General features: G+C 44.7%; 1 protein-coding gene across 5 annotated transcripts in view; it reads right to left on the bottom strand.

Moving 5' to 3' along the window:
- Positions 1 to 17,587: 17,587 nt before the first annotated feature.
- The window catches only part of Csnk1g1 (casein kinase 1 gamma 1), a 137,427-nt gene continuing 129,523 nt past the window's right edge, over positions 17,588 to 25,491 (bottom strand). For all 5 annotated transcript variants that reach the window (XM_085689252.2, XM_085689251.2, XM_085689249.2 and 2 more), the window contains one exon: positions 17,588 to 23,104. In XM_085689252.2, the coding sequence (XP_085545378.1) occupies positions 23,050 to 23,104 (55 nt within the window). In that variant the 3' untranslated portion in view covers positions 17,588 to 23,049. The remainder of the gene's footprint in view (positions 23,105 to 25,491) is intronic.

Below are 25,491 nucleotides of genomic sequence, written 5' to 3'. Positions count from 1 at the left end.
TTCTGTCATGACAGGGTCCCCCAGCATTCGGGTAGCTGAGAGACCCCGACTAACTGGTACAGTCTACTTTTAAAGGAGAAGGCCCCATAGAAACAAGAGGGGTTGTTCCTGGACCATTATGATTGGCTTATTCGAAAAGGGTTAATACCAATAATTGACTGGAGAACTATTGTCAGATCAGATGAGGTAAGAGGTCATTTTGACCCCTTAAGGATAGTGGGGTAACATAAGTTATAAGAACTAATAAGTAGCCTGACCTAAAGGACCAATCAGTTTATAACCTTATGGAGTCCTGTGTGTGATTTTCTTTGGGGCCTGCCTGCTGTGGGGTACTGGGCGGGACAGAAACCCCAACAAGCCAGCCCTTCATGTTACAAATGACGCCCACGTGGATAACTGAATCCACGGAAAGCCTGAGAAAGTTTGGGAAAGAATAGAGTAAGGCATGTTTTCTTGGTGGCAGCAATTTCTCAGATCTGCTCTGCTTGCTAGAGGCAAGCAAGCACTCTCATCTAAGAGAGGATTCCTGATTCAGCTTTAGCTGCAAAACTCTGCAGCTCTTTTAAGAGGTCCTGCCATGAAATACTTAAACGGTGTTGATGAAAAGCTGAATGCATGCTTTTCGGTTTTCAGCCATAGCAGGAAAAAAGTTGCGCTGTTTTAAAATGCTGGTTTTCTGGGCTGTCCTGCCAGGGCAATCTCTGACTCTTTCAGGCAGGCAGTTCGACTGAGTGTGGTCTGTGAGCAGAATGCTGCAGCTTGCTTGCTGGCAAGGACCTTGAAAAGCCATAGAGTTGTGGCAGCGAACACAGCTCTGGCTGGTACCTCAGCCACAAGGCTGGAAAGCTAAAGAATGAGCTGGATCTAGCTGTCAAAGCCACGGCTTTAAAGGAGAGGATTAATCTTCTCCTTAAAGACTCATGTAGTCAAAAGAGAGAGAGAGATACAGTAAAGAGAGGTTCAAAGATGAAGAAAACCTCTAAAGAGTTTACAGTGTATTAAAAATATATGCAGGCTAAAGGTTAAAGTCATTAAAAATAAAAAAGAAAGAAGGGGAGAAATAGGGTGTGGTGGTACACACCTTTAATCCCAATGCCTGGGAGGCAGAGGCATATTGACCTCTGTGACTTCAAGGGACAGAGGTAGAGATTGACCTCTGTGACTTCAAGGTGTGGTAGCACATGCCTTTAATCCCAATACCTGGGAGGCAGAGACAGACAGATCTCTGTGAGTTCAAGGTGTGGTAGCAAACACCTTTAATCCCAGCACTGGGGAGGTAGAGACAGGCAGATCTCTGTGAGTTCAAGGACAGCCTGGTCTACAGAGTTATTCCAGGACAAAGATATACAGAGAACCTGTCTCAAAAAGTAAAAGTAAAATTAAAAGAAATAGAGGTTAAAATAAAGATGGAAAATGCACAGAGAATCTTGATACTGTATGTTATTATGCTCTCTTTGAATTGTTTGATTGCTGAGGAAGGAACAACAGCTGCTAAAAGACTTTTGTTTATAAATGCTGCTGAACTAACCCAAGATAGGTATTTTGAAAATACCTTGGCTTCAAAACTGAAGTCAAAAGGTTTGTTACTTTGGAGAAGAGATTTTGCTTTTGTTTCCACAGAAAATGAGAGGTTGTGAATTCATTCTGAATTAAGAAAAATCCAGTATGATAAAGGAAGGCCACCTGAGAAATCTCTGACAGGAACAGATGGCCCAGATGTCTGAGTTCTACATCCAGAACAGATTCAAGACTGCTGCCTGAGATGATCAAGACTCACAGGATACTCCAGTCAGGACTTGATTATAACTCTAAATTTTCTTTAGGTCCCCATAAGATCATCAGCACCCCCAACCAGCAGGAAGTAGCCTGAAATACTACACCCACATTCCCAACAAATGGACTATGGGTATTTTCCTTTGTTAAAAAAAAAAAGAGGGAAATGATGCGGGAGAATTGTCTGTATTCTGTCAATCATATTTTAATAAAACGCTGATTGACCAGGCAGGCAGTATAGGCGGGAAAACCAGACAGGAAGTAGAGGTGATGCAATGAGAACAGGAGAATTCTGGGAAGCAGGGAGGTCCCTCCGCCATTCCTGTGCAGACCACCGAAGAGGCAGCATGTAACCTGTCCAGCTGAAAAAGGTACTGAGCCATGAGCTAACATAGATAAGGATAGTGGGGTAACAAAGTTATAAGAACTAATAAGTAGCCTGACCTAAAGGACCAATCAGTTTATAACCTTATGGAGTCCTGTGTGTGATTTTCTTTGGGGCCTGCCTGCTGTGGGGTACTGGATGGGACAGAAACTCCAACAAGCCAGCCCTTCATGTTACAGTTTCCCAGGGGACTGAATCAAAACATACATGTATGGGTAATTGTTCAGGAACTGAGTACGTGCATGTGTAGCTGTTAGGTCCTTGGTTCCCAGGGGAGGAGGGGAAGCACTGAGGCACAGAGGCTGAGAGGGTTTGGAATTGTCAGAAATGGCTTCAGAATTGTCTAAAATCTTACACAGGAACGTAACCCCTGGAGGAAGAAAGGGAGACCACATGTTCCTCTTTTGGGGGATCACTTAAATACCTTGGGGAGTGGTCCTGACCCCACCCCCAGGGAGGGGTCAGGACCTGGCCTGCTGAGATTTGGAGTCCAGACCAGGCCTGGGATAGATGCAAGGGGCATGGGCCTAAGCTCCCAACTTGACAGTCATGTTCAGGTTAGATGTCTGGCCTCCTTGGACATTGAATCAGTCCATTTGAAGGCAAATATGGGCTGTCGAACTGGTGTCAGGGGAATAGAGAAACCTTAAGATTTAGGATTATGATGGCTCAGAGGTTAAGAGCACTGGGTATTCCTCCAGAGGACCTGGGTTCCATCCCAGCACCCTTCCAACTGTCTGTAACTCCAATTCTAGAGTACCTGACACCCATGGCAAAACACCAACACACATTAAAAAAAAGCAAAGAAAGAAAAAGATTTGTTAAAAAAATAATTTTATAGTTGGGGTCACTACAACATAAGGGTGACAGCATTTGGAAGGTTGAGAAGCACTGATTGAAGAGATATTTTCAGACCATTATCAGTGTGGCTGTAACCAAGAAACTTAGCTGAACCAGAGTTACTGGGTCTGAATTTATTTTTGTTGTGGCAACCAGGAGTGTTAGAAGGTATTTTTGACAGAGGGACAGTTAAACTGAGTTGGCAGGCTGGTGTAAAGAAATTTCAGTTTCCTGAGGAGTAAAAGTGATGGTGGCACCAAATTTTCAAAGATGTTCTTTGCTTAGAATGGGGAAAGGGAAGTCTGGGACCACCATGAAGAAGGGAGTTCCTGGTCCATACTGATTTTAAGGTGTAAAGAGATTGTCCTTGGGGCGGGAGAGATGGCTCAGAGGTTAAGGGCACTGGCTGCTCTCCCAAAGGTCCTAAATTCAATTTCCAGCAACTGCATGGTGGCTCACAACCAGCTATAATGAGATCTGGTGGTCTCTTCTGGTGTGTGTATACATAATAAATAAAGAAATCTTTAAAAATAAGAAGCGATTGTCCTTAGTTGTTTCTGTTACTCCTTGTACTTGTGCCTTTTTATTGGTAACTGGACTTTTAAAAAGAAAAACCTCTGTCCCAATGGGTTTAAAACAGAAATATCTGCCCCAGGGTCTACCAAAAACTTAATTGGGTGACCTTTGCAATGGTCTGTCCTGTCCCTTTAAGAGACAAGCCCCACCCACTCCCTCCCCTGATCTACTGAGGTAAGCAGATCTTCCTTCTGCTTCCAGCCTGGGCCCTTTTCTGTAGGGAGCCGCCAGGATGTCACCTTGGCGAGACAGTCCTACAGCCTGGAGGTATACATATCCTTTGATGTTGCTGTCTCAGGCCAGTTTGCTCGGAGCCTTGTTTGTTTTGCATTTCAAGAGACTCCTGACCTGTCCTGTGGCCTTGGGTCCTAGCAGAATGGCATCAACCAATCAGCATTCGAGCCTCTCACCCTAGAAAAGCGGCTGTCTTTGGATTTTTCGCGCGCTCTCTCTCTCTCATCCCTGTTCCCCATTCCCCCTTTCAATCAAGGAGCTCTAATAAATTGTGATTGAGAAGGATTCTTGATTTTGTGATCGTCCATTCCTGCTGGTCAGGAAGCGCGTCACATTTTGGTGCTGAAAACCGGGACGCCGGATTTGAACAAGCCAAGGAGGGAGCAGAATTCAGAACTCAACGCAAAGAGCGGTGACTGATGTCAGGAAATCCTCCAGATGTATGCTGATTGCTAAGGCTGGTCCAGAGTGGTAATGTTTGCATTTGTTCTTCTCTGTTGCTTTGGGTTGCGCTGCGATTAACCAGGTGGTGAGTGCCTTTGCTACTGTGACTGCAGCTCTAGTCAAAAGTAAAACTAAGTCCGCAGTAGATCAAGCGGCATTTTTCTAAAAGGACTTCCTTGTAAGTAAAAAGGAGGTTTTTTTCTTTAGCCCAAGGGGTAAGTGCACATCATGGGCAATTCTTATGGAGCCAGCTCGAACCCCAGGGAGATTTATCGCTCAATCCAGGCATTTTTGCGACAGCGTGATTTAAAGATCTCTTCTAGCACTGTCGCTAACATCGTAAAAGACATTGTTGATGTCTCACCTTGGTTTGCAGCTTCAGATGATCTGACTTTGCCATCTTGGAATAAGGTAGGCAGGGATTTGGAACAAGCAGAAGGAAATATTGGGAGAGGCACACTTCCTTTTTGGAGGATGGTGCGGGACTGCTTGAAGGAAGAACGTAATATAGAGATATTAAAACAGGGTCGCAAGGCATTACAGAAACATCAGGACAGCTTTTCAGAATCAGATCAGAAGGAGGAACAAGAGTGTAGGCCTAGAAAGAAAAAGGAAAATTTAAAAGATAAGGATCCGGAAATAGAAAAAGGAGAAAAGGGGAAGAGAAGCCCCATAGCTTTAGTAGTGAAAGAATTTGTAGATTTAGATTTATCAGAGGAGGAAGAACAACTAGGGCTGCTAAATCTGAGAAAGAGCATCGAGGTAGCCTAAGGCGGGGCGATGTTAATGTGTTTACTACAAAGGGCAGAAGAGACAGGCGCCAGTACCTTCTGCCCCACCCCCATCCGCCCCTCCACCCATGTACCAGCAGGTAGCTACAGAAGGTCACAGCTTCATAGGAAGGTAAACTTAGTCGCAACTGGCTGCTGCCTTTCCTGTTTTTGAGGAGCCACAGAATTATAATAGGTGGTATGAACCAATCCCATACAGACAGCTGAAGGACTTGGTTGAAGCTGCGAGAAATTATGGAGCAAATGCCAGTTATACAATCGCATTATTGAGAAGGATTGTTACAGTAGCGCTGACTCCTACAGACTGGCAGGAGATTGCAAGAGCAGCTCTTCCAGCAAGGCAGTTCCTGGATTTTAAATCTATAGTCCAGGACAAGGCTCAGACCCAAGAGCGCATTAACATACAAGGCGGCCACCCAGAGTGGATGGCTGATATGCTTCTTGGACAGGGGGCATTTGCTGGAAATCAGAATCATTATCCTTGGGAGGTTTATAGGCAGGTTAGTGAGATTCATTATAGAGCATGGAAATCACTCCCTAATAAAGGTGAATCAGCTGGTAACTTAACCAAGATTATTCAAGGTGCTGCAGAGCCATTCTCTGATTATGTGGCTAGGATGACAGAGGCAGCTGAAAGAATGTTTGGGAATTTAGATATTTCATTGCCTTTTGTCCAGCAAATAATATTTGAGCAGAGCACCAAGGAATGTCAAAGAGCAATAGGTCCAGTAAAGGGAAAGGGATTAGAAGCCTGGATCAAAGCCTGCCGTGAAGTTGGGGGGCCTCTAACCAATGCAGGGCTGGCGGCTGCTGTGCTTGCTGCTGCCAGAAGTGTCAGAGGAGATAAGGGAAAGGCATGCTTTAAATGTGGACAGTTGAGGCATTTCAAAAAACAATGTCCCAATAGTCATAATGCCTCAGATTCTTCAGGGCTCTCAGCTGCAACATTGCAGAGGCAGCCAGACACTTGTCCCAGATGCAAGAAAGGGAAACATTGGGCTAATGAGTGCAGATCAGTTAGGGATATAAATGGACAACTTATTCCTATGCCTGTTCAGACATTGTCAAAAAACGGATTGAGGGGCCCATGCACCCAGGGCCCAAAAATATTTGGGGCAATTCAGAACACGATGGCAGTCCCCGAGATGACTCCATCGTCCCAACAAGAAGGGCAGCCAAAGGCTCCGGAGGGCTGGACCTCTGTGCCACCTCCGAACTGCTATTAACTCAGGATATGGGAGTTCAGGTCATAGAAACAGACGTGTCTGGACCATTAGAAAAAGATACTGTTGGCATAGTCTTGGGACATTCATCCTCAATTATGAAAGGCCTGATAGTCCATCCTGGAGTCATAGACCCTGCCTATGAAGGCTGCATTAAAATTCTTTGCCATTCTCCATACGGGGTAGTTTCCATCGCCCCAGGAGACAGAATAGCTCAACTCTTAGTTCTGCCTTCAGGGCGTAATAAGCTTCCAGTGGAGGGGCTTGTCTTAAAGGATAAAAGCCTTGCTCCCATGGGAGTAGATTTGGCTTGTTTATCCTTGGAGCTTGATCAGCGACCAATCTTAAATTTAGAAATAGAAGGAAAGATTTTTTCAGGCTTGGTGGATACTGGAGCAGATAAAAGTATCATCAGATCCCAAGCATGGCCAAAACGCTGGCCCTTACAACAGGCCTCCCAGTCCCTTCAAGGGCTGGGGTATGCACAAACACCGCATATAAGTGCTAAGGAGTTAGTCTGGAGAACAGAAGATCAGAGAGGGACTTTTCAGCCTTTTGTGGTTGATTTGCCCATCAACCTATGGGGCAGGGATGTGCAGTCTCAAATGAGATTGAGACTTACAAATGATTATTCTGATACCAGTAAGCAAATGATGGCACGTCAGGGCTATGTTCCCAATAAGGGACTTGGTAAATGTCTCCAAGGTAGACAGAATCCTATTGAGACTGTCTCCAAGTTAGATAGAAAAGGCTTGGGTTTTTCATAGGGGCCACTGAAGCTGTAGCTTCCACACAAAAGACAATGCCCATCCCTTGGCTAGTAGATAAGCCGGTATGGGTCCCTCAGTGCCCCTTTCCTTGGAAAAGCTGGAAGCTGCAAGACAATTAGTACAAGAACAGTTAGAACTAGGACATTTAGAACATTCTGTATCACGTTGGAATACGCCTATTTTTGTGATTAAAAAGGCTTCTGGAGGTTGGAGGTTACTGCATGACCTTAGGGCAGTCAATGCTCAGATGCAGGTCATGGGCCCAGCCCAGCAGGGCCTCCCATTGCTTTCAGCAATACCAAAGAATTGGCCTGTAATTTCCTTGGACATCAAGGACTGTTTCTTTTCAATTCCCGTGTGCCCACAGGACCGGGAAAGGTTTGCATTTACTCTTCCATCTGTTAACAATGAGCAACCCAATGCTCGGTTTCAATGGAAAACTTTGCCTCAGGGAATGGCCAATAGCGCCCTCATGTGTCAGTTATATGTAGATGCAGCATTGAGTCCTGTTAGGAGACAATTTCCTACTGTGAAAATTGTTCACTACATGGATGATTTATTGTTATCTGCCCCCCCCCCCGATCAGGAAACCCTGAAGGAAGTTTTCCAAAAGGTTACATCCCTTTTGGAGGAGCAAGGACTCCACATAGCCTCAAATAAAGTACAAACATCTTCGATGGTGAAATTTTTGGGGACTATAATCACCCCTGAAAGCATCAGGCCTCAGAAAGTGCTTATTCGCACCCATCACCTTAAAACTCTTAATGATTTCCAGCAGTTGCTGGGAGATATAAATTGGATTAGAGGATATTTAAATATACCTCGATCTGAGCTCTTGCCTTTGTTTTCCATCTTAGAAGGCAATCCTGATATCTGTTCACCTAGAGCCATGACCCCGGCTGCAATGCAGGCCCTTAAGAGGGTAGAATCTGCTATTACTACAGCTCAATTACAGCGAGTGAATCCATCCTTACCAATTTTGCTATGCATCCTCAAAACAAAGAATTATCCCACTGGAGTGTTATGGCAAGATGGACCCCTCTGGTGGATGCATGGAAATTCCATAGGAGCAAGATCTGTTCAATATTATCCAGAATTGGTGGCTGGCCAAGCATTAATGGGAATAAAGCTTTGCTTAGCCCACTTTGCGAGAATGCCTGACAAGTTGATAATTCCCTATACAAGGGAACAGGTAGAAGTTTTGACAGCCACAGTAGATGGCTGGGCTATCCTGCTTTGTGCATTCCCTAATGTTATTGACAATCATGTGCCAAGGCACCCCTTAATAAATTTTGTGGAGAAAAATTTGGTGTATTTTCCCAGGATTACCTCGCCCCACCCATTAGAAGGAGCCTTAACTATCTATACAGATGGCTCAAAGACCGGAAAAGGGGCTCTGGTGGCAGGAAATGCTAAACCTGTGGTCTTTCAATTTCGGCCTGATTCCCCCCAAGTCACTGAGTGCTTGGTGGTTTTGGAGGTGTTTCAGAGATTTCTTGAGCCATTTAATTTAATTTCAGATTCACAATATGTGGTCAATGCTGTGGCCTCTCTTGAGGTTGCAGCCTCAATTCACAGCTCAAGTACAGTGTCTAATATTCTTTTACAAATACAAAAACATATTTTAAAAAGAAAAAATCCCTTTTATGTTGCTCATATTCGAGCCCATTCTCTCTTGCCAGGACCCATGGCGGAGGCCAATGCTCAAGCTGATGGTGCTACTCGAGCACTCGCCCTTGTGGCTACAGATTCACTCCAGCTAGCTAGAGATTTCCATCAGCTTTATCATGTTCCAGCGAATACACTTCGCTTAAAGTTTAAGATCTCTAGGGAAAATGCCAGGAGGATAGTAAAAGCCTGTCCCTCCTGCATGACCATGTTACATCCCCCACATATTGGGGTAAATCCCAGGGGGTTAAAGCCAAACTCACTCTGGCAAATGGATGTGACTCACATCTCAGAGTTTGGCAGACAAAAGTATGTTCATGTGTCGGTGGACACATGCTCTGGAATAATTCATGCCACCCCACTGGCAGGGGAAAAGGTAACTCATGTAAAAATGCATTGCTTAGAGGCCTGGGCAGTTTGGGGAAAGCCAAGTCGTTTAAAAACCGACAATGGCCCGGCATATGCCTCACAGGGCTTTAAAGCCTTTTGCAAGCAATTACAAGTTGAACATACCACTGGCCTACCATACAATCCTCAAAGTCAGGGTATCGTAGAAAGAGCAAATAGAAATTTAAAGGAAATTTTGCAAAAGCAAAAAGGGGGAATAGCTGTAGCAGCTTCCCCCAGAGAAAGGATTTCTCTTGCACTCTTTACACTTAATTTTTTAATTCAAAATATTTCTGGAAAAACAGCAGCAGACAGGCATGCCCTGTTTGAAAGCTCTACAGAGCGAGATTTGGTCATGTGGAAGGATGTATTGATTAATAAATGGTGTGGACCGGATCCGGTAATTACCAGATCCAGGGGAGCAATTTGCATTTTCCCTCAGAATCGTGAAGATCCAATCTGGGTGCCAACGAGACTGACAAGAGAAATAAAGAAGAAAGATGATCCAGTGGATGCCGAGTGTCCTGCTGTGGAAGATTCGTGCGGAGGCAGCAGAGATGACACCCTGGGCGGTGTCAAGAGCAACTGTTTCACGTTATCACCTTGAGCAGCACCCTGTGCAACCTCTTATCTCTTAACAATTTTCTGACTGACTCTATTCTGCCTTTTCCTTCCTTGGGAATGGGTGGGAGCAGAGATATTCTTGGCATGCTGTGTCTAGGTGGAAGTGCTGTATGTCTTTGATTGGTGTGTTACCTGCTAGCCCAAGTGAGGAGGGACAAGGTCTTTGTGGCACAGGCCTTGGCAGCCTTGGAATGTGTATCCTCACCCCAAGTTTGGCTCTCAGCCTCAAAAGAGCTTATAGGCAATTAGCCATGCATAGCCTTTGCACCCTCTAGGGAACCAGATAGTCCCACGGCACAGAGGAAGGTATGCATAGGCGGAGGGTGTGCAGACACAGCCCTAGCACTCCCAGGGAAGTAGTTGTCCCATTGCACGGGAAGGGTGTGTCTTGCTTTTCTTTTCTTTAATCAGTCCACACATCATGAGGTGGGGACCAGATTAGAAAATAGTTTTGCCTTATTGCTCTTAAAGACAATAAAAGGGGGAGCTGTAGGGAGCCGCCAGGATGTCACCTTGGCGAGACAGTCCTACAGCCTGGAGGTATACATATCCTTTGATGTTGCCGCCTCAGACCAGTTTGCTCGGAGCCTTGTTTTGCATTTCAAGAGACTTCAGGTCTCCTGACCTGTCCTGTGGCCTTGGGTCCTAGCAGAATGGCATCAACCAATCAGCATTCGAGCCTCTCACCCTAGAAAAGCGGCTGTCTTTGGATTTTTCGCTCTCTCTCATCCCTGTTCCCCATTCCCCCTTTCAATCAAGGAGCTCTAATAAATTGTGATTGAGAAGGATTCTTGATTTTGTGATCGTCCATTCCTGCTGGTCAGGAAGCGCGTCACACTTTTCCTTTCCATCTCGCTCCCAAAGAGGTAGCTGTTGCCGTTGCCGTGGCTCCGCTCCGCCCCGCCCCGTCCCCGCCCCGTCCCCTCCCCTCCCTCCCTCCCTCCCTCTCTCTCTCTGCCTCTTTCTCCTCATGCCCTTTCTCCCCCCTGCTCCCCTTTCTCCTTCCCCTCTATAACCCACCAAATAAATATCCGACCTCACTCTGCATGGCCTGCCTATCCTTATCAGTCTCTCACCTGCCAAGCAGATCCCTGCCTGGGGCTAGCTGCCTTCGTGGACTGCCATGGTCTGTGCCTACTGACCACTCCCACTTCTTCCTGGGACACGGGGCAATGACTTAGAGGGTGTTACCCTTCCCCCCCATCTATGTTCCTTTCTTTAATCTAGCCCTGTATAACTGGAAGACTCAGGCCCCTTCCCTTTTTTCCTGATGAGCCCCCAAACCCTAACTGCCCTTCAAGAATCTGTCATTCACACATCATCACCCTACCTGAGATGACTTCAAGCAACTCCTGACTCTATTTATTTCAGAGGAAAGGGAACATATTGGGGCAGAGGCAAGGAAGGCTTTTTGGTCTCAGCTACCAGTATAGGTGCTGAAATCTACTGTCTTTTGAGGCAACTGTTCTATCCCAACGCCCTGGTTGGTACACATGCAGGTTCCCAGGCCCTGGACACTTCACTGATACCTTATGAATGAAATTTGGGGTACAGCTCCAAAAACTCACTAATTTGTTGAAGACTACTGAGGTTCTTCAGGGCTCAAATCCAGGGCATTTCTTGAGTAATTACAACAAAGCATTCGAACTTTGTACCCCTTTTAATCAACTGGCTCACAAAAACAAACAAAGAGGCATTAAATCTGGCTTTTGTTCCCTCCATCAGCTCCAGACGTGTGCAAAAAATTCCAAAAGCTAGAGGGCTTAATAGGAAAATACATTCCAGCTCATCCAAGTAGCCCAAAAGTTTACAGTAACCAAGACACACAGTTATGCTGGCTGCCTTTCAGTCATCTGAGGTCGACTGCTTGTATTTAAGAACGAGATCCTCAAAACAAAAAGTGGAACACAGACCCACTGAAAAGGGATTCAAGTACATGTTCTGTTTCAAACTGAGACGAAGGCTGAGTTTCCTATTTAACATATCAAAGCAGACCTGGCCTCCAGGTTCTCCCAGCACCCTCAGTCCCTACCTGTTACTGGGTATGGCTGGCACATGCTGCCCTCTAGCCTGAACTCTCCAGCCCTTCCCCCAGAGGCTCTTGCCTATATAATCCAGACATTTTGGTTACCTGCCCTTTGTACCTTTGGCCTCCTGGCTGCTGTACCTCGTTCTCTTCTCTCCTCTTTTCTCTCTCCCTCCCCACCCCGTAAGCCTAGTTCAGCCTGGTCTTGTCCACTCTGGATGCTCCCAGATGTCTCTGTGTTTACCTACTCCCTCCCTTTTATCTACAATAAACTTTCTCCTCCACCATACCTAGAAGCAGTCATGGCCTCTCTTTTTTTTTTATTTCTTATATTTCTCCATTCAGCACATATAAAAAAAAAATGCACACACACAGTTCAAACTATTGCAAACTCAGAAAAACAGTAACCCTTCTGCTCAAAAGAGAGGTGGATAATAAATCAGAATAAAGGGGGCTGGCGTTCTACCCTCTTAGGCTTCCAAGAGCCCTTGGTCACTGTTGTTAGGATTCAGACATGCTGGCCTTTGTCACCTGGCAGGACGCACTCAGGCAGTACCCCAGCCAGCCCAGGGTCCTATGGCTGCTACATCACTACTTATATACAATGGTGCAAAAGGTCCCTTTAGGAGACAAGCTCCGCCTACTCCCTATACAGGGGGTATAGATCCAGAAGGGGAAGTGGGGGAAGTAGAGATGTGGACAGGGTGTGGAGGTGGATAGAGTGGGGTGGGACATGAAGGAGGGGTCTGTGGTTGGGGAGCAGGAGGATGAGTCTGGAGGAGGTGGGAGAGATGGAGAAGCTGGTTTGTAGACAGGGGTAGAGGTAGCAGGTAAGTTTGACATCCTGCCAGTGAGGAAGCTTTTTAAGAGATCAAAACAGCAGAATAATCCCCAGAGGCACAACCCTTAAGCCAAGCAGGTAGGTTTTGAATGAGAGCCATTCATTGATCAGTATAAAGGTATAAAGTGTTGACCAGTATAAAGTATCAGTGATCCCTGTGACCGTGAGTCAAATTGTCTTCATAGCTGGGTTCAGGAAGCCAGTGGATGATCATTCCATTTCATAAGAGAGCCAGTCAATCTCACAGTAAATGTATAGACTTTAGTCATTTTTCTGTCTATCTATGTATCTATCCATCCATCTACCTACCAATTAATTAATTTTGAGTATGACCCTGTATTCCTCCACAAACCCTTGGAATACATCGAAGAAGTGATAGTTTAGACTTGTTGGTCCCCACTGTTATGATTCCAGCCACACAGCGTGGATGGCACTTCTAGGTTCCATGGCCACGCATGTGCGAACAAGTGCTCAGGCAAAATACTTAGTAGCTGCCCAGGGACCTTAAAAAGCCTTGAGTAAACCGGGTAGTGGTGGCGCACGCCTTTAATCCCAGCATTCGGAAGGCAGAGGCAGGCGGATCTCTAAGTTCGAGGCCAGCCTGGTCTACAAGAGCTAGTTCCAGGACAGGATCTAAAGCTACAGAAAAACCCTGTCTCAAAAAACTCAAAAAAAAGCCCTGAGAGACCTACGTGCAGCTTGGTTGCATCACCCACGTATGATGCAGCGACGTGAGCCCTTGTCAACCCCCTATGTGCATACACTAGGCAGCCTTTAAAAGTTGGACACACCACCTTTCAGCCCTCTCTTTCTGCACACCGTCTTCCCAGGTCTGTACACGTCTCCTCTAATAAACTTCAAAGCGGGTTCGTTGAGTGCTTCGTTCTCACTCAAACCAAGACATTTCACCCACTTTAGGAGAAATTTAGGTGACTTGAGGAAGTAAAAGGTTAATACAACCAATCTAGCAGCTCTGGTAATGAAAAGAGGACAACCCCACATAAGACCTGCCACATCTTCCTTGAGGGAGCTAGTGAGAACATGGGGCCTGGAGAGGAGACTCCAGGAGTAGATAACCATGATTGAAGAGGACAGGAGACCTTCTTGCAGAGGGTGCCACCTGGTGGCAGAATCTGGAAAAAGCTAGCAGAATCTCGGAGTCAGTTACCCTTTGGATGACACAAACACCAGCAACAAAATCAATCAATGAGCATTTAATATTCTTTGACCTAGGCTTGTATATAATGTCCAGTTTTTTTTGGGGGGGGTGGGGAATGTTGTTTATTTGTTCTGAAATACGGCCTTCTCACTATGTAGCCTTGGTTGGCTTCAAACTCAGAGAATGCCTGCCTGTGTCTTCCATACTAGGATTAGTTGTGCACCACCACTGCCTGGCTGAAAATACCTTTCATATAAAACTTTTATCATGATCTTATTTTCAGATGGGGCTTTCTATGTAGCCTAGACTGGCCTGGAACTTGCAAATTCTATCTCAGTGTAGGAACCAGATAGCCAATTATGCCCAGATAGGGAGTGGTTTCGGTGGTTTACAGTACACCACACGGTTGTATCTCCAGGCTGTGTATGCGTCCCTCATCAGAATTACAGTCACAAAGGTTGTTCCTTGGGGCTAGAGAGATGGTTCAGTAGTTATGATCACCGGTGGGGGCTGCTATTCCAGAAGACAGATTCCCAGCACTCACATGATGGCTCAGAACTATTGGTAAATCCAGTTCTAAGGGATCTGACATCCTCTTCAGGGTTCTCTGGGCACTAGGCATGCAACTGGTACACAGACAGCCATGCAAGTAAAACACCCATATAAATAAACAAAATTTTAAAATCTTTTAGAAGTTTATATTCATACACAAAATTTTTAAAAGACCTAAAACTTTTTGAAAAATTTGTTCCATGACACGGTACTAGTTGGAAAAAAGGGTTCGGTGGGAGGGGGATTGAGACAGGGCTGTGGGCAAGAATATGAAAAATGATCAAAATACATTAAATACATGTGTAAAATTGTCAAAAAAAGTCAACTGGGAAGAGTTTATTTGGCTTAAACTTTCACAAAACTGATGCAGAGGCCAGACAGGAATGCTGCTTATTGGCTTTCGCTTGCTTAGGCTGCTCTTATAGGTCCTAGGACAAGCAGCCCAGGGGCGGCCCCACTCAGAATGGGTTGGGCCCTTCCACACCAATCACTAGTTTAAAAAATGCCCTATAGGCTTGCCTACAGCCCTATACTACAGATCAATTTTCTCAATTTGTCAGGTTTTTATAAAACCAGTCAGCACAATGTGCATGTGTGTTCACTTGTGTAGGCATGTGCCTACATGCATGTAGAGGCATTGAGGCTGACATTGGGGTCTTCCTCCATAGCTGTCCACTTATTCAATGAGGAAGGATCTCTTAATTGAACCCAGAGTTCAGCAACGCTTTTGGTCTGACTAGCAAGCTTGACCTGGGGTTCCTCTCTGCCTTCCAAGTGCTTCAACTATATGCAGCTCACCAGTGTTTTATGTGGGTTCTGAGGATTGGAGGCTTGTGCAGTGTTTTATCAGATGAGCCACTCCCCTAGTCCAACAAATGTTTCTAAAAAACTGGAAGTTAAACTAGGCACGGTGGCACATGCTTTTAATCAGGAGGCAGAGTTAGGAAGATTTCTGAGTTTGAGACCAGCTATGATTACAGAGTGAGAAGACCCTGTCTCAAAACAAATCAACCTTCTCCTCTAAAAAACTGGACACTATGTAGAGGCCTAGTCTAAGAATCTTAAATGTTCATTGACAAATTTTTATAAAATTCTACTATCATTACCTTTTCGACACAGAACTTGAGTGTTTCTCACACAAAAACTCTAGTTTTTGTTTCACATCCCTTTTGTGGTCAACAATAGCCTGATTCAAAGGGTGGCTCTCTTGTCCTGTGGTCTCAGGAAGACCAGAGTACAAAAAGGCCCCTCAGTGCATTGTCCCCCTCAATGCATTCTGTACCCCTCAATGCATTGTTCCTCTCAGTGCATTCTGTCTACTTATCACACTCTGTCTGCACTGGGCTGGAATGATGACTCAGTGGGGGAGCACACACTCCTCTCCTAAAGTTTGGTTCCCCAACATTGGGCAACACACAGCTGCCTTTAACTCCAGTTCCAGGGGGTATGATATTTCTTGACTTCTGTGGACAGGCACCTACACATACAGACACAAAAATAAAAACCTTAAAAAAAACAAAACTGTACCTTTTGTTTCTCCTGACACTAATCTTCAACTCAGAATTCCTATACTGTCCTCTTTGCCCCAATACAACAGCCTGTAAAAGAATGCTTTTCCTATTTTTTTCTTGCTTCTGAGATGATCTCTCAGAGACCCAGCTCCCTCTGCCTTCCAAGTGCTGGGACTAATGGTGTGCACTGTCCCTTTTCTCTGCTGCTGTCTGACACAGGCCCAGGCATGTACTCTGAGAAACTGTACAGTGTCCCTGTTTCCATGTGCCCCTGTCTTGTTCTGAGTTTCTCCAGCACTTCTTCCAAGCTGTCTCCTACCACACAGAAAACCTGGGATGAAGCATCCATTTCCCCTTTCCTTTCACAGTAGGAAACAGTTAAAACTTGAAGGAGTGGTGGTGCATGCCTTTCATCCCAGCACTTGGGAGGCAGAGGCAGGTGGATTTCTGTGAGTTCAAGGCCAGCCTCCTCTACAGAGTGAGTTCCAGGACAGCCAGAGCTGTTACACAAGAAACCCTATCTTGAAAAACAAACAAACAAACAACAATAACAAAAAAACCCCAAAACCCCACCAAAATCAACCAAACAAAAACCCACCTTGCAGGAGCAGCCTTCAGCTTCCTCCACAGTGGGAAGTGCTGGCTCTTTATTACAGCCTGGTTTCCTCCAGAAAAAAGAAAATTATAAGAGCTAGTTTCTGTCCGTCACCTGGGACCAAAAAACTACTTTCCAGAGCCAGTTTCATACCCTGTTAAAGAAGAGTGAAAGAAAAATAAAGTTGTTCAACGAGCATAACCCTTGGAGTACTCCCACCTACAAAAAACAGCCTGCGTGTGTTGTCCTTGAATTTGGTAGGTGTCCAAGGTGACCTTAAACTGACCCTCCTGCCTCCACTTTTCAAGTGTTGGGATTACAGGTGTTACCACCATTCCTAGTTTGGAATATTTGCATGTTTGTGTTTGCATGTGTAGAGGGCAGAGGACAACCTCAGGTGTTCCTTTGTTTGCTATTTTTATTTGTGTATTTGTCTCTGTGAATGTATGTAGGTACTCACCATGGCCAGAAGACAGCACTGGATACCCTGAAGCGAGAGTTATAGGCAACTGTGAGCTGTCCAATACAGGTACTGGAACCTGAACTTGGGTCTTCTGTAAGAACAGTACACCCAATTCTTAACTGCTGAGTCATCTTTTCAGCCCCTCCTCTTCTTTTTTGAGTCAAAGTCTTTTAATGGAGCTTGAGTTTGTCTTAGGGTTGAACAGTCTCCAGCTGGTCTCTTCCTTTCCAGCACTGGATTACAAGTGTACCACCATACCCAATTTTTCACATGGTGCTGGGGACCACATCTGGGTTCTCATACTAATGTGACATGCACTTTACTAACCGATCTTCACAGCCCTGAAATATTATTATTATTTTTTTAAATTGTGTGTGGTGCATGCCATGGCACACATGTGGATGTCAGAAGACAATTGCTGATTCAGTTTTCTCCTTTCACCTTTTTTTTACATGGAATTCGGGCATTAAACTCGGGCTGCCAGACCTGTGCAGCAAGTACCTTTACCCTCTCGGGCATTTTGCTGGCCCTAGGAAAATTTATTTTCAAAGACACTCAGAGGAGATGCAATACTCAGCTAAAGGGATGAAGGGAAAATGCCAAAGTACCAGACATTTTTTTTTTTGTCTAAAGGCATTTTGATTCCCACCAGTCAGTCCTTGTCAGATTCTCAGAAACAAACCAGGGGAGACTAAAAACCAACTAATGAACCAAGGAAGTAAATGTAGCCAAGAAAGGTAGGACATTTTATTTTACATACAAAAAGGGTGCAAACTGAGTACTTTCCTCCCCAAACTGGGGAAGAGGTATACTTAAAGATCACATTTGTGTTGTCCATGGTGCCCTCTGAAATGGGCTACTCTGAGATTACATATCCAGACCCACATCCCATTTTCTCCAAAGGCTATCTCCTCTACAGAGGAGTTTTCCCCAATGGTGTCCAAATCTCTCTATTGGAGGAAACATTTCAAATACACTTGAAATCGACATTCATTTAAAAATACTACAAGTTTCACTTTTCACAGCTGCGGTTTTTTTTTTTTTTGACCAGTGCCAGGGTTTATGAAACATTACATATCTTTAAAAAAAGGTAGAAAAAAGACATTTAACAATAACTAGACATATCCACACATGAATTAAAACTGATTTCCACAGCTGATTTATACATCCTCTACTTTAAAAAAAAATGGCAACTAACATCCCAACATCTTTTAAAGAGTACAATGGGTAAAACTTAAAAAAAGACAAATAATAAATTAGAGAGTGTAATATATCCAATGGGAATTGCTGCATCAACATTACTTTCCATTGGAGGGTTATAGGATTTTTGGTTTCATCTTTTCTGCTGTTCTCTGCTTGATAAACAGAGCTCCTTCCCAGAGCTAGCTTGCTCACAAATCACTGTCTCTGAGAACACTGAGGAACAGTTCCCAGGAGCCTGTGCTGTCTGAGAGTAAAACACACAGACGGGCACACATATCCATCTGTAAATACATATATCCCCCAAGAAATGGCTCATGTTTCCTGAGACATTCCTAACAGATTGGTAAGCCTTCTAAAAGGCTTTGGTGCACGGGCTGGCCTGGAATTTGGTCTGGAGCTCCTGCAGAGGAGTACCAAAAAGTTCCACCTACCCTGAAAGGTGGGTTTGGTTAGTCAGGATGGCAGTTGTCTGTGTGTGGCTAGGATGATGGCAATGCACTCTGGCTCATTACCAAAGATAATCTTCTGCTCTGAGACCTTAAAGGTGGTGATGGCACCAGAAAAATGATTGTGATGGTAGGGGCAAGGGGGAGAGTATAGAAGGGAAGGAGGGTAGGGGAGAGAACCTGTCCACACAACTGAGGCTTCTTTATAACATCAAGTTTGGTAACTGAACTAGAGATATATGGAGTACATGTTCACTTTTTTCCCCCTTGATAAGCTGATCTGTAAATACTGGAGTGGGTTTCCTGGTTGTTTTATTGAGAAACTATGTCAACTACTATTGCCTATATTCAGGGATCTACTTACTATTTTGATACAATAAGAACTCTATTCTTCTGTACTTAGTTACCTGCAAAAGGAGTAGGACAAACACCTTAAGACTCCCTCAGAGACTCCCAAGACTCGGGATGAAAACACTGCTCAAAACTACACACTCACAGAAGGACCATAGTGGCCTCTTCTTTTCCATACTCAAAAACTAACCCCCTTAAAACAAATTCCCCCAACAAACAAAGGAATTCTTATTTGATTCCTACCAACCCATTATGGGGAAGGCTGGAGTCATTGGCCATCAACATCGACATGGGACTTCCTTGAAGTCTGCAAAACCAAGAAACCCAGAGATAAGTGCTTGTTACCCACATGGCCAATCCAGATGGGTACCTAATTATCCTGGCTCCCTGAGGGTCTCTGGAATCAACCTACCCACTTGGGGGCAATGGAGCAGATGGTGGCAGTGGCTTGGCAAAGGCAATGTTGGTTGTATGACCATGCAAACTCCTGGTCTTAAAAACTCAAGCCCTGGCATGACTGACACTGGACAAAGCATTATCAGGGCAACTAAACAGGAATGGAAAACTGGCTTCAGCATGAAACTTGGAAGAGGTGACTGGGACATAGGAGTTATATGGGCTTGAAAGGGATGCACTGGAAGATAGACAACAAGTTCCTTTGAGGAAATGCTTCCTAGGCTTCTGAGGAAGTTACTGAGAAATGCAGCCATGCTTGCTCAATATGGAGGGGAATGAATTATCTTTTACATTATTTTTTAAATTAAGGCTATGATCCTTAGTAACCACTTTAGCATAACATTACCATTGTTGGCATTACAAGTAGTTGCTAACATTGGATATCAACACTAAATAAGTACTATAGCATACTTTTCCTCTGAACTAAACTGGAAGCTACTTTACAGAAGATGGACACCATCTGGCTAATAGACATGGGCTGTTTCTGAGTTCTTGTCATTCACTAAAAATGAAAATGAAACTAACACTTTCAGGAACCTTAGGATCCTTGCTGTCTCACATAGTCCGTTTCAATTGAAATGGGACTTTTAACTGGAGACTTACGTAGTCACCTGATGTACACATACCTTTACAGACCCTGTTTGCTCCTAGACAGACCCAAAATAGAAGAATGTTAATTAAGGCAGTCATGAGTGCTCACTAGGTGCTGGCACATTCAGCACAGCCTTGTGGGCAGTCTGGAGTGAGAACTCTGAAGATCCACTTGTATGACTAGACACTTCAAAGACATCTTGGTGTAACCCCTGGCCTTCCTGTACCCAAGTCTGCTCAGGATGCAATGCCTCAAGGACAGCAAAGCTGGAGGAAAGCCCAAATGGTACAGCATCAAATGCCCCTGTCTCTGGAACAGACGAGTTAGTCTTAAGAGGAAATAAATGCATCAATCCTAAAGTAAACCATCCTTAGGTCTCACAACTGAGATGGAACAGTGGACTTTGATGAGGGAAGATGGAGGGAACGCCCGTGCCCTAGGATCTGGCTGAGCTTGCAGCCAGGCAACTGACAGAAACAGGGATGTGTAAGGAGCCTGATGTGCTGGTGGGGTTGTAACAGATGAGCAGTTTTCTGGAGAATTCAGAATTAAAATTTTAAGGAAGACAATAAGAGAATTGCCCAACTTTGGGACCACCTTGGAGTGTCAATGGCCTTGAAAGGATCACCGCTGCCCTGCAAGTTAAAGGGACCTATGTTACAAAACCCAAATATCTAGAAAGGAAGGGATTTGTGGGGCTGGAGGGTGCCAACAGTGCATTAGGGAGGACCCTTCCCCACTCTCACAAATCACTCAGGTCCAACCTCTCAAGAGCTAGCCTATAAAAATATGTTAAGACATAAAAGAAGTCTTAGGCCCAGCTGCAGGGCATTCTATCCTGCAGCCAAACTTATCACTGCCTTTTGCTTTACTGAGGAAGCAGGGTAGGGGAGGCACTTAGTGGGACAGAGAGTGCCAGGATGCTCTAGGCCTTGCCACCATTTCCTGGGATGAGGATTTTTAAGTTTCTGTAGGGGAAGTCAGAGGGACTATGTAAATTTTAGTGATGAGCTTTAACTACTACATAATAAGAAGGAAGCAAATCCTAACACTCAAATTCCTTATGAGGAAGGGGTTTGACCCAACTTCTCCCTGCTACTCTGTTTCATGGAGAAAAACTTTTTTTTTTTTTTGTAAATAAATGATTGAGTGGCAATCTTTACAAAGGCTGAGCAGGTCTGAAGACAGTAAAGAGAGAGGTCCAAAAGAACAGGCAAGGCGCATAAACTCTGCTTCATTTGATACTATTTTGATACAAGACCACAAGGAGTCCTGACATCCTCCAAACTTCTACATATACAAGCAGAGTTCTGTGCTGCACTAAGTCACTAGTCGCTGCCCTAAGTGGGCAGCTCTTTATACCCAGATATAAGACCTCTTTGATCATGTCAATAATCCTTGGAAATGTCACCAAAATGAAAACAGAACATGAGAAGAGTACCCCCCACACTATTTATGCGACCAGTGATGCGGCACGGTGGCATGTCCAGTGAAGACGCCATTGTGGTGGGTACAAAGTGTACTGGGGAACACATGCTAATATACAGTCATATTATCTGGAAAGAGTCTCTGTTCAATTGCTAAGACAGAATTTTAGACCTTTCATTACAGTTTCATTTTCCCTGGAATTTCCCAGCACCAACCAATCTTACCTTCCCTGCTTACTGCAGCTCCATGTACCAAGTTCTAAGCCTGCTGCTATGGACCTGCTCCAAGTTTGATTTCTAAGGCAGACCAGTCTAGATGCTCTAACTCAGTCTTGGGGCAGACATGACACACTGATGTCTTTTCCTGGCCTCAGGATGCTGCATCCCGAGGCTCCTCTGGCAGTTGGAAGGTAGATTTGCCGCCCTCTTTCGTCCACTACTGGCAATACGGTGGTGGCTGTTTAGTCACTAATGTTGTCCCCCCAAGTCAACAGAAAGTCACATGGCTATCTAGTAGGAAGTCCCTGGCAGTGGAGGAAACAGAAATTTTGCTTTGTTGTTAAGTATCTCCTCTCTGAGATGAGGTGCCTTCCTGGTTGGTCACAGTCCGGCTTGGTGCTCATCCCAAGTGCTCAGGAGCTCGGCTTTCAAGCTCTAGGCTGATTAAGTCAAGGGGCTCTGGTGGGGACTTTTCTCTGCAGCGGAGAAGATGAATGAAAATTCAAGTATGTTTCCTTGCCAACCTGATAATTCTCTCAGGGTGACACAGAGTTTGGCTTCTTCTCTTCCAAGGGCTGCAAATCACTCTTTCCATCAAGAATGTCCTCTGGACCCACGTTTTCTCTGAATGGCTTGGCTGGCCCACCCCCCTGAAACAGAAAAAAGCACCCCCCAACCAATATAACCAGACACAATATGCATCTGCCATGTTGTTTATAAAACAAAAACAAATCCCAAAAACTAAAAGTGCAATAAAGTCAGTTTCCTTTCCTTTGCTCAGAACCACAGGTGTGTTTTGCTACAGTCGGAGCAAGGGAGTTGCTTATCAAAAAAGCTAAGAATGTCAACACACAGGGACAGTAGACTGCAGATTTCTCACAGCTTGTGTCCTACAGTGTAACTTCACAGGAGCAGGGGAGGAAGGGAGGGACCGAGGGAAGGACCTGAACCCTGTGGCCAGCTGGGCTGGAGTCACCCAGGCACGGAGGGAAAGGAAGTCATCCTACTAGACACACTGGGAAGTGGAGAAATCCTCCAGCCCAGGGTTGTCAACTTCCTCCTACCTTCTTGGCCACACCACCAGCTTCTTGAAAGAGCCTTTAGCTTAGTAGTTTTTATGCTGGAGAGGGTTGAGGGTGGTGTAAGAGCCAGGAGTAAAGGAAGAGGAGGGAGGAGAATAGTAGTCCTTGAGTTTTTGTGAATGACACCTTCACTGTAAACAATGGGAAGAGAGTCAACCAGATAGCCCGAGGGCAAGCAGTGGAGAAGCAGCAGCTCTGAACAGGCTCAGAGCTTAGACAGAGGGATTGCCACTGGCCCACTGGGCCCTGGCTGCCTGCACTGGCTCCTTCTGGGGGCATCTGTTTTCTTCTTTTTGGTTTGGATCTCCACCCTCCCCCACAGAGGAGTCCCTTCCAATGAGAAATGGCAGGAGCTGCAGGTGCAATTGGAGCCAGAGTCCCCAGGACTTGAGGACTCCTGGGAGGCACTGGTCACTTGTGTCGCTGAGCAGTCTTCTTCCTTTTCCTCTTAAAGAAACAGCAGCACCTGGAGCACAAGAACATTTAAGTCAGTCTAGAAATCTCCAGCTCCCAGCAGATCTCTGCCTGCTTCTGCTTACTGCAGGGGATAGGGTTTTCTCCTGGTGCCCACCCACATGGCTGCCCACCATTTACAGCACACATACACTGGAAATAACAGGCAGTGTCTGTGAGAAAGTTAAAGGCAACATTTGATTTGATTTGCAGCCACTCCACCTGATTATCAAAATGCTGCCCACTAGACATGGCTGCCACAGGCATTTCTGGAAGAAGGATGAAGAAGGCTTTGTTACTAGACTAACATCAAACCCAGCTACTCCATCTTTGTCTAGAACCGAGAAGGAGGGTGCTCAAGGTAACAGAAAAATAGCCTGTAGTGTATGCTCCCTTGATACCAGCAGCAGCTCAATGCAACTCACTGGCCAGTAAGCAAGGAGGCTAAACTGAGGCAAATAAATCTCACACAAAGTATGAAGTCTAGAACCCTGGTAGTCACATGATGTCAACAAATGGCTAAGATTCTTTCTACTTTGCTCTTGTCCCAGCATGATGCCTGGAGTAAGCAGAAGCTCTAAGCTCATAAAAAGGGTGAATCTTTATCTCCTAAAACCAGAACAGGTGCCAATCATCCCAAGGGGACCAATGCCTGAAACCCAGGAACTAATCCTTAGGAAACTCTGGTCACAGGGAATTCCCCGCTTAGTTCTCCAAGACTGCCACTATTCCAGACAGGGTTAGCGACTGGTTTATTTAAGGGAGAGAGGTTGAGACCCTCAAAGTGCCATCTCTTGGGAAATAGCCTGTAGAAGAGTGGCACCCTAACCCTGAAGATGCCCTCCTTAGTCCAGCCTTTAGACTAGAAAGCATGGCTGTTGTGTAGGCACTGGAGAGGGCATATTGAGGGCTAAGGCAAGGTTGATGCAAAAAGTATGCTCTTTCCAGAAATGAAAAATGGAAAATGAGGAGGGTGGACAGAAGGCAGTGGATGGGTCACAGATGCCAGATGACGGAGGAGAATAAAGTTGAAAGTATAGCTCAGATGCTCGATCCTTGAAAGAAAACTTTTTTCTGAGAAAACTATTTTAAGTCTCTTACCTAACCCTTTCGGGTTCTTTAAAATAACCTTTATTATTGTTTCTTTCTTTACTCTTTTGAGACAGTGACTCAATATTATGTAGCCAAGGTTGGCTTCAAATTTGCAATCCTCTGATCTCAGTTTCCCAGAGTTCTAGGATTTGTAGGTGTATACTACCATATCTAGACTGAGAAAGTTTCTTAGAATTCAGAAATAAACCTTTACACAGATAGTGATGTGAGCTTTCCAAGAACTGAAATTCATGAATGAAATGTGGAATTTTGAGACAGAAGTTTCTTTCTTTTCTTTTTCGAGGTAGGGTCTCTCTGTGTAATAGTCTCAGCTGTCCTGGAACTCACTTTGTAGATCAGGCTGACCTCAAACTCTGAGATCTGCCTGCCTCTGGGATTTCGGGTTTCTTATGAGAGTTTTAAAATATTTTCTTCAAAATCTGGCCATGGCAATATATGCCTGTAATTCCAATGCTTGATAGCTGGAAGAAGGGTAAAGAGTTCAGAGTTATTCTTGGCTACATATCAAGTTTGAAGTCAACCTGGTTTACAAGAGACCTTGTTTAAACAGATACATAGATATTTGTGTGTGTGTGTGTGTGTCCCAATCAGCCCTGGGCGTATCAATAACATTTATAATTACTATTAATAGATGTGAACCAAAGTGTTATATACATCTGGAAATTGAATAAATTATTTTAAATAAAAGTGATTGATAGCTTTAATAGTCTTTAAATGAAACATTGGGAAAGAATTTTTAAAAATCTATACACATGTATTAGAAATAGACATTTGTTCTTAAAATTTTTATTCATTTTAGGTTTATGGGCATTTTGTCTATATATATGTCTATGTACCATGTGGGTACCTGGTCATCATATGACATTGGGTCTTTGGGACTGGAGTTACAGATGGTGGTGCATTCCATGTGGGTGCTGGGAAATGAAACTGTTTCTCTGCAAAGGCAGCCAGTACCTTAACCACCGAGCCATCTCTCCAGCCCCTGAAACAGACATTTGCCAGGTTGAATGCCCAGAACTTTGTATTTAAGTAGACAAGTCAAATCTTATGAAGAACCAGTATTTCAAAAGTCTTTTTAAAAAAGACTTATTTATTTTATGTAAGTGCTCTATCTGCATGTACACCTTTATTCCAGAAGAGGGCATCAGATCCCATATAGATAGTTGTGGGCCTCCATGTGGGTTTGGGAACTGAACTCAGGACCTCTGGAAGAGCAGTCAGTGCTCTTAACTGCCAAGCCATCTCACCAGCTCATCAGTCTTACCTATTTCCTTTCAACTGTGATTT

The sequence above is a fragment of the Myodes glareolus genome, chromosome 4, assembly GCF_982192425.1.
Source record: "Myodes glareolus chromosome 4, mMyoGla1.1, whole genome shotgun sequence".
Lineage (NCBI taxonomy): Eukaryota > Metazoa > Chordata > Mammalia > Rodentia > Cricetidae > Myodes > Myodes glareolus.
Note: the sequence above shows the minus strand (reverse complement) of the source record. Positions and strands in the feature narration are given on the sequence as shown.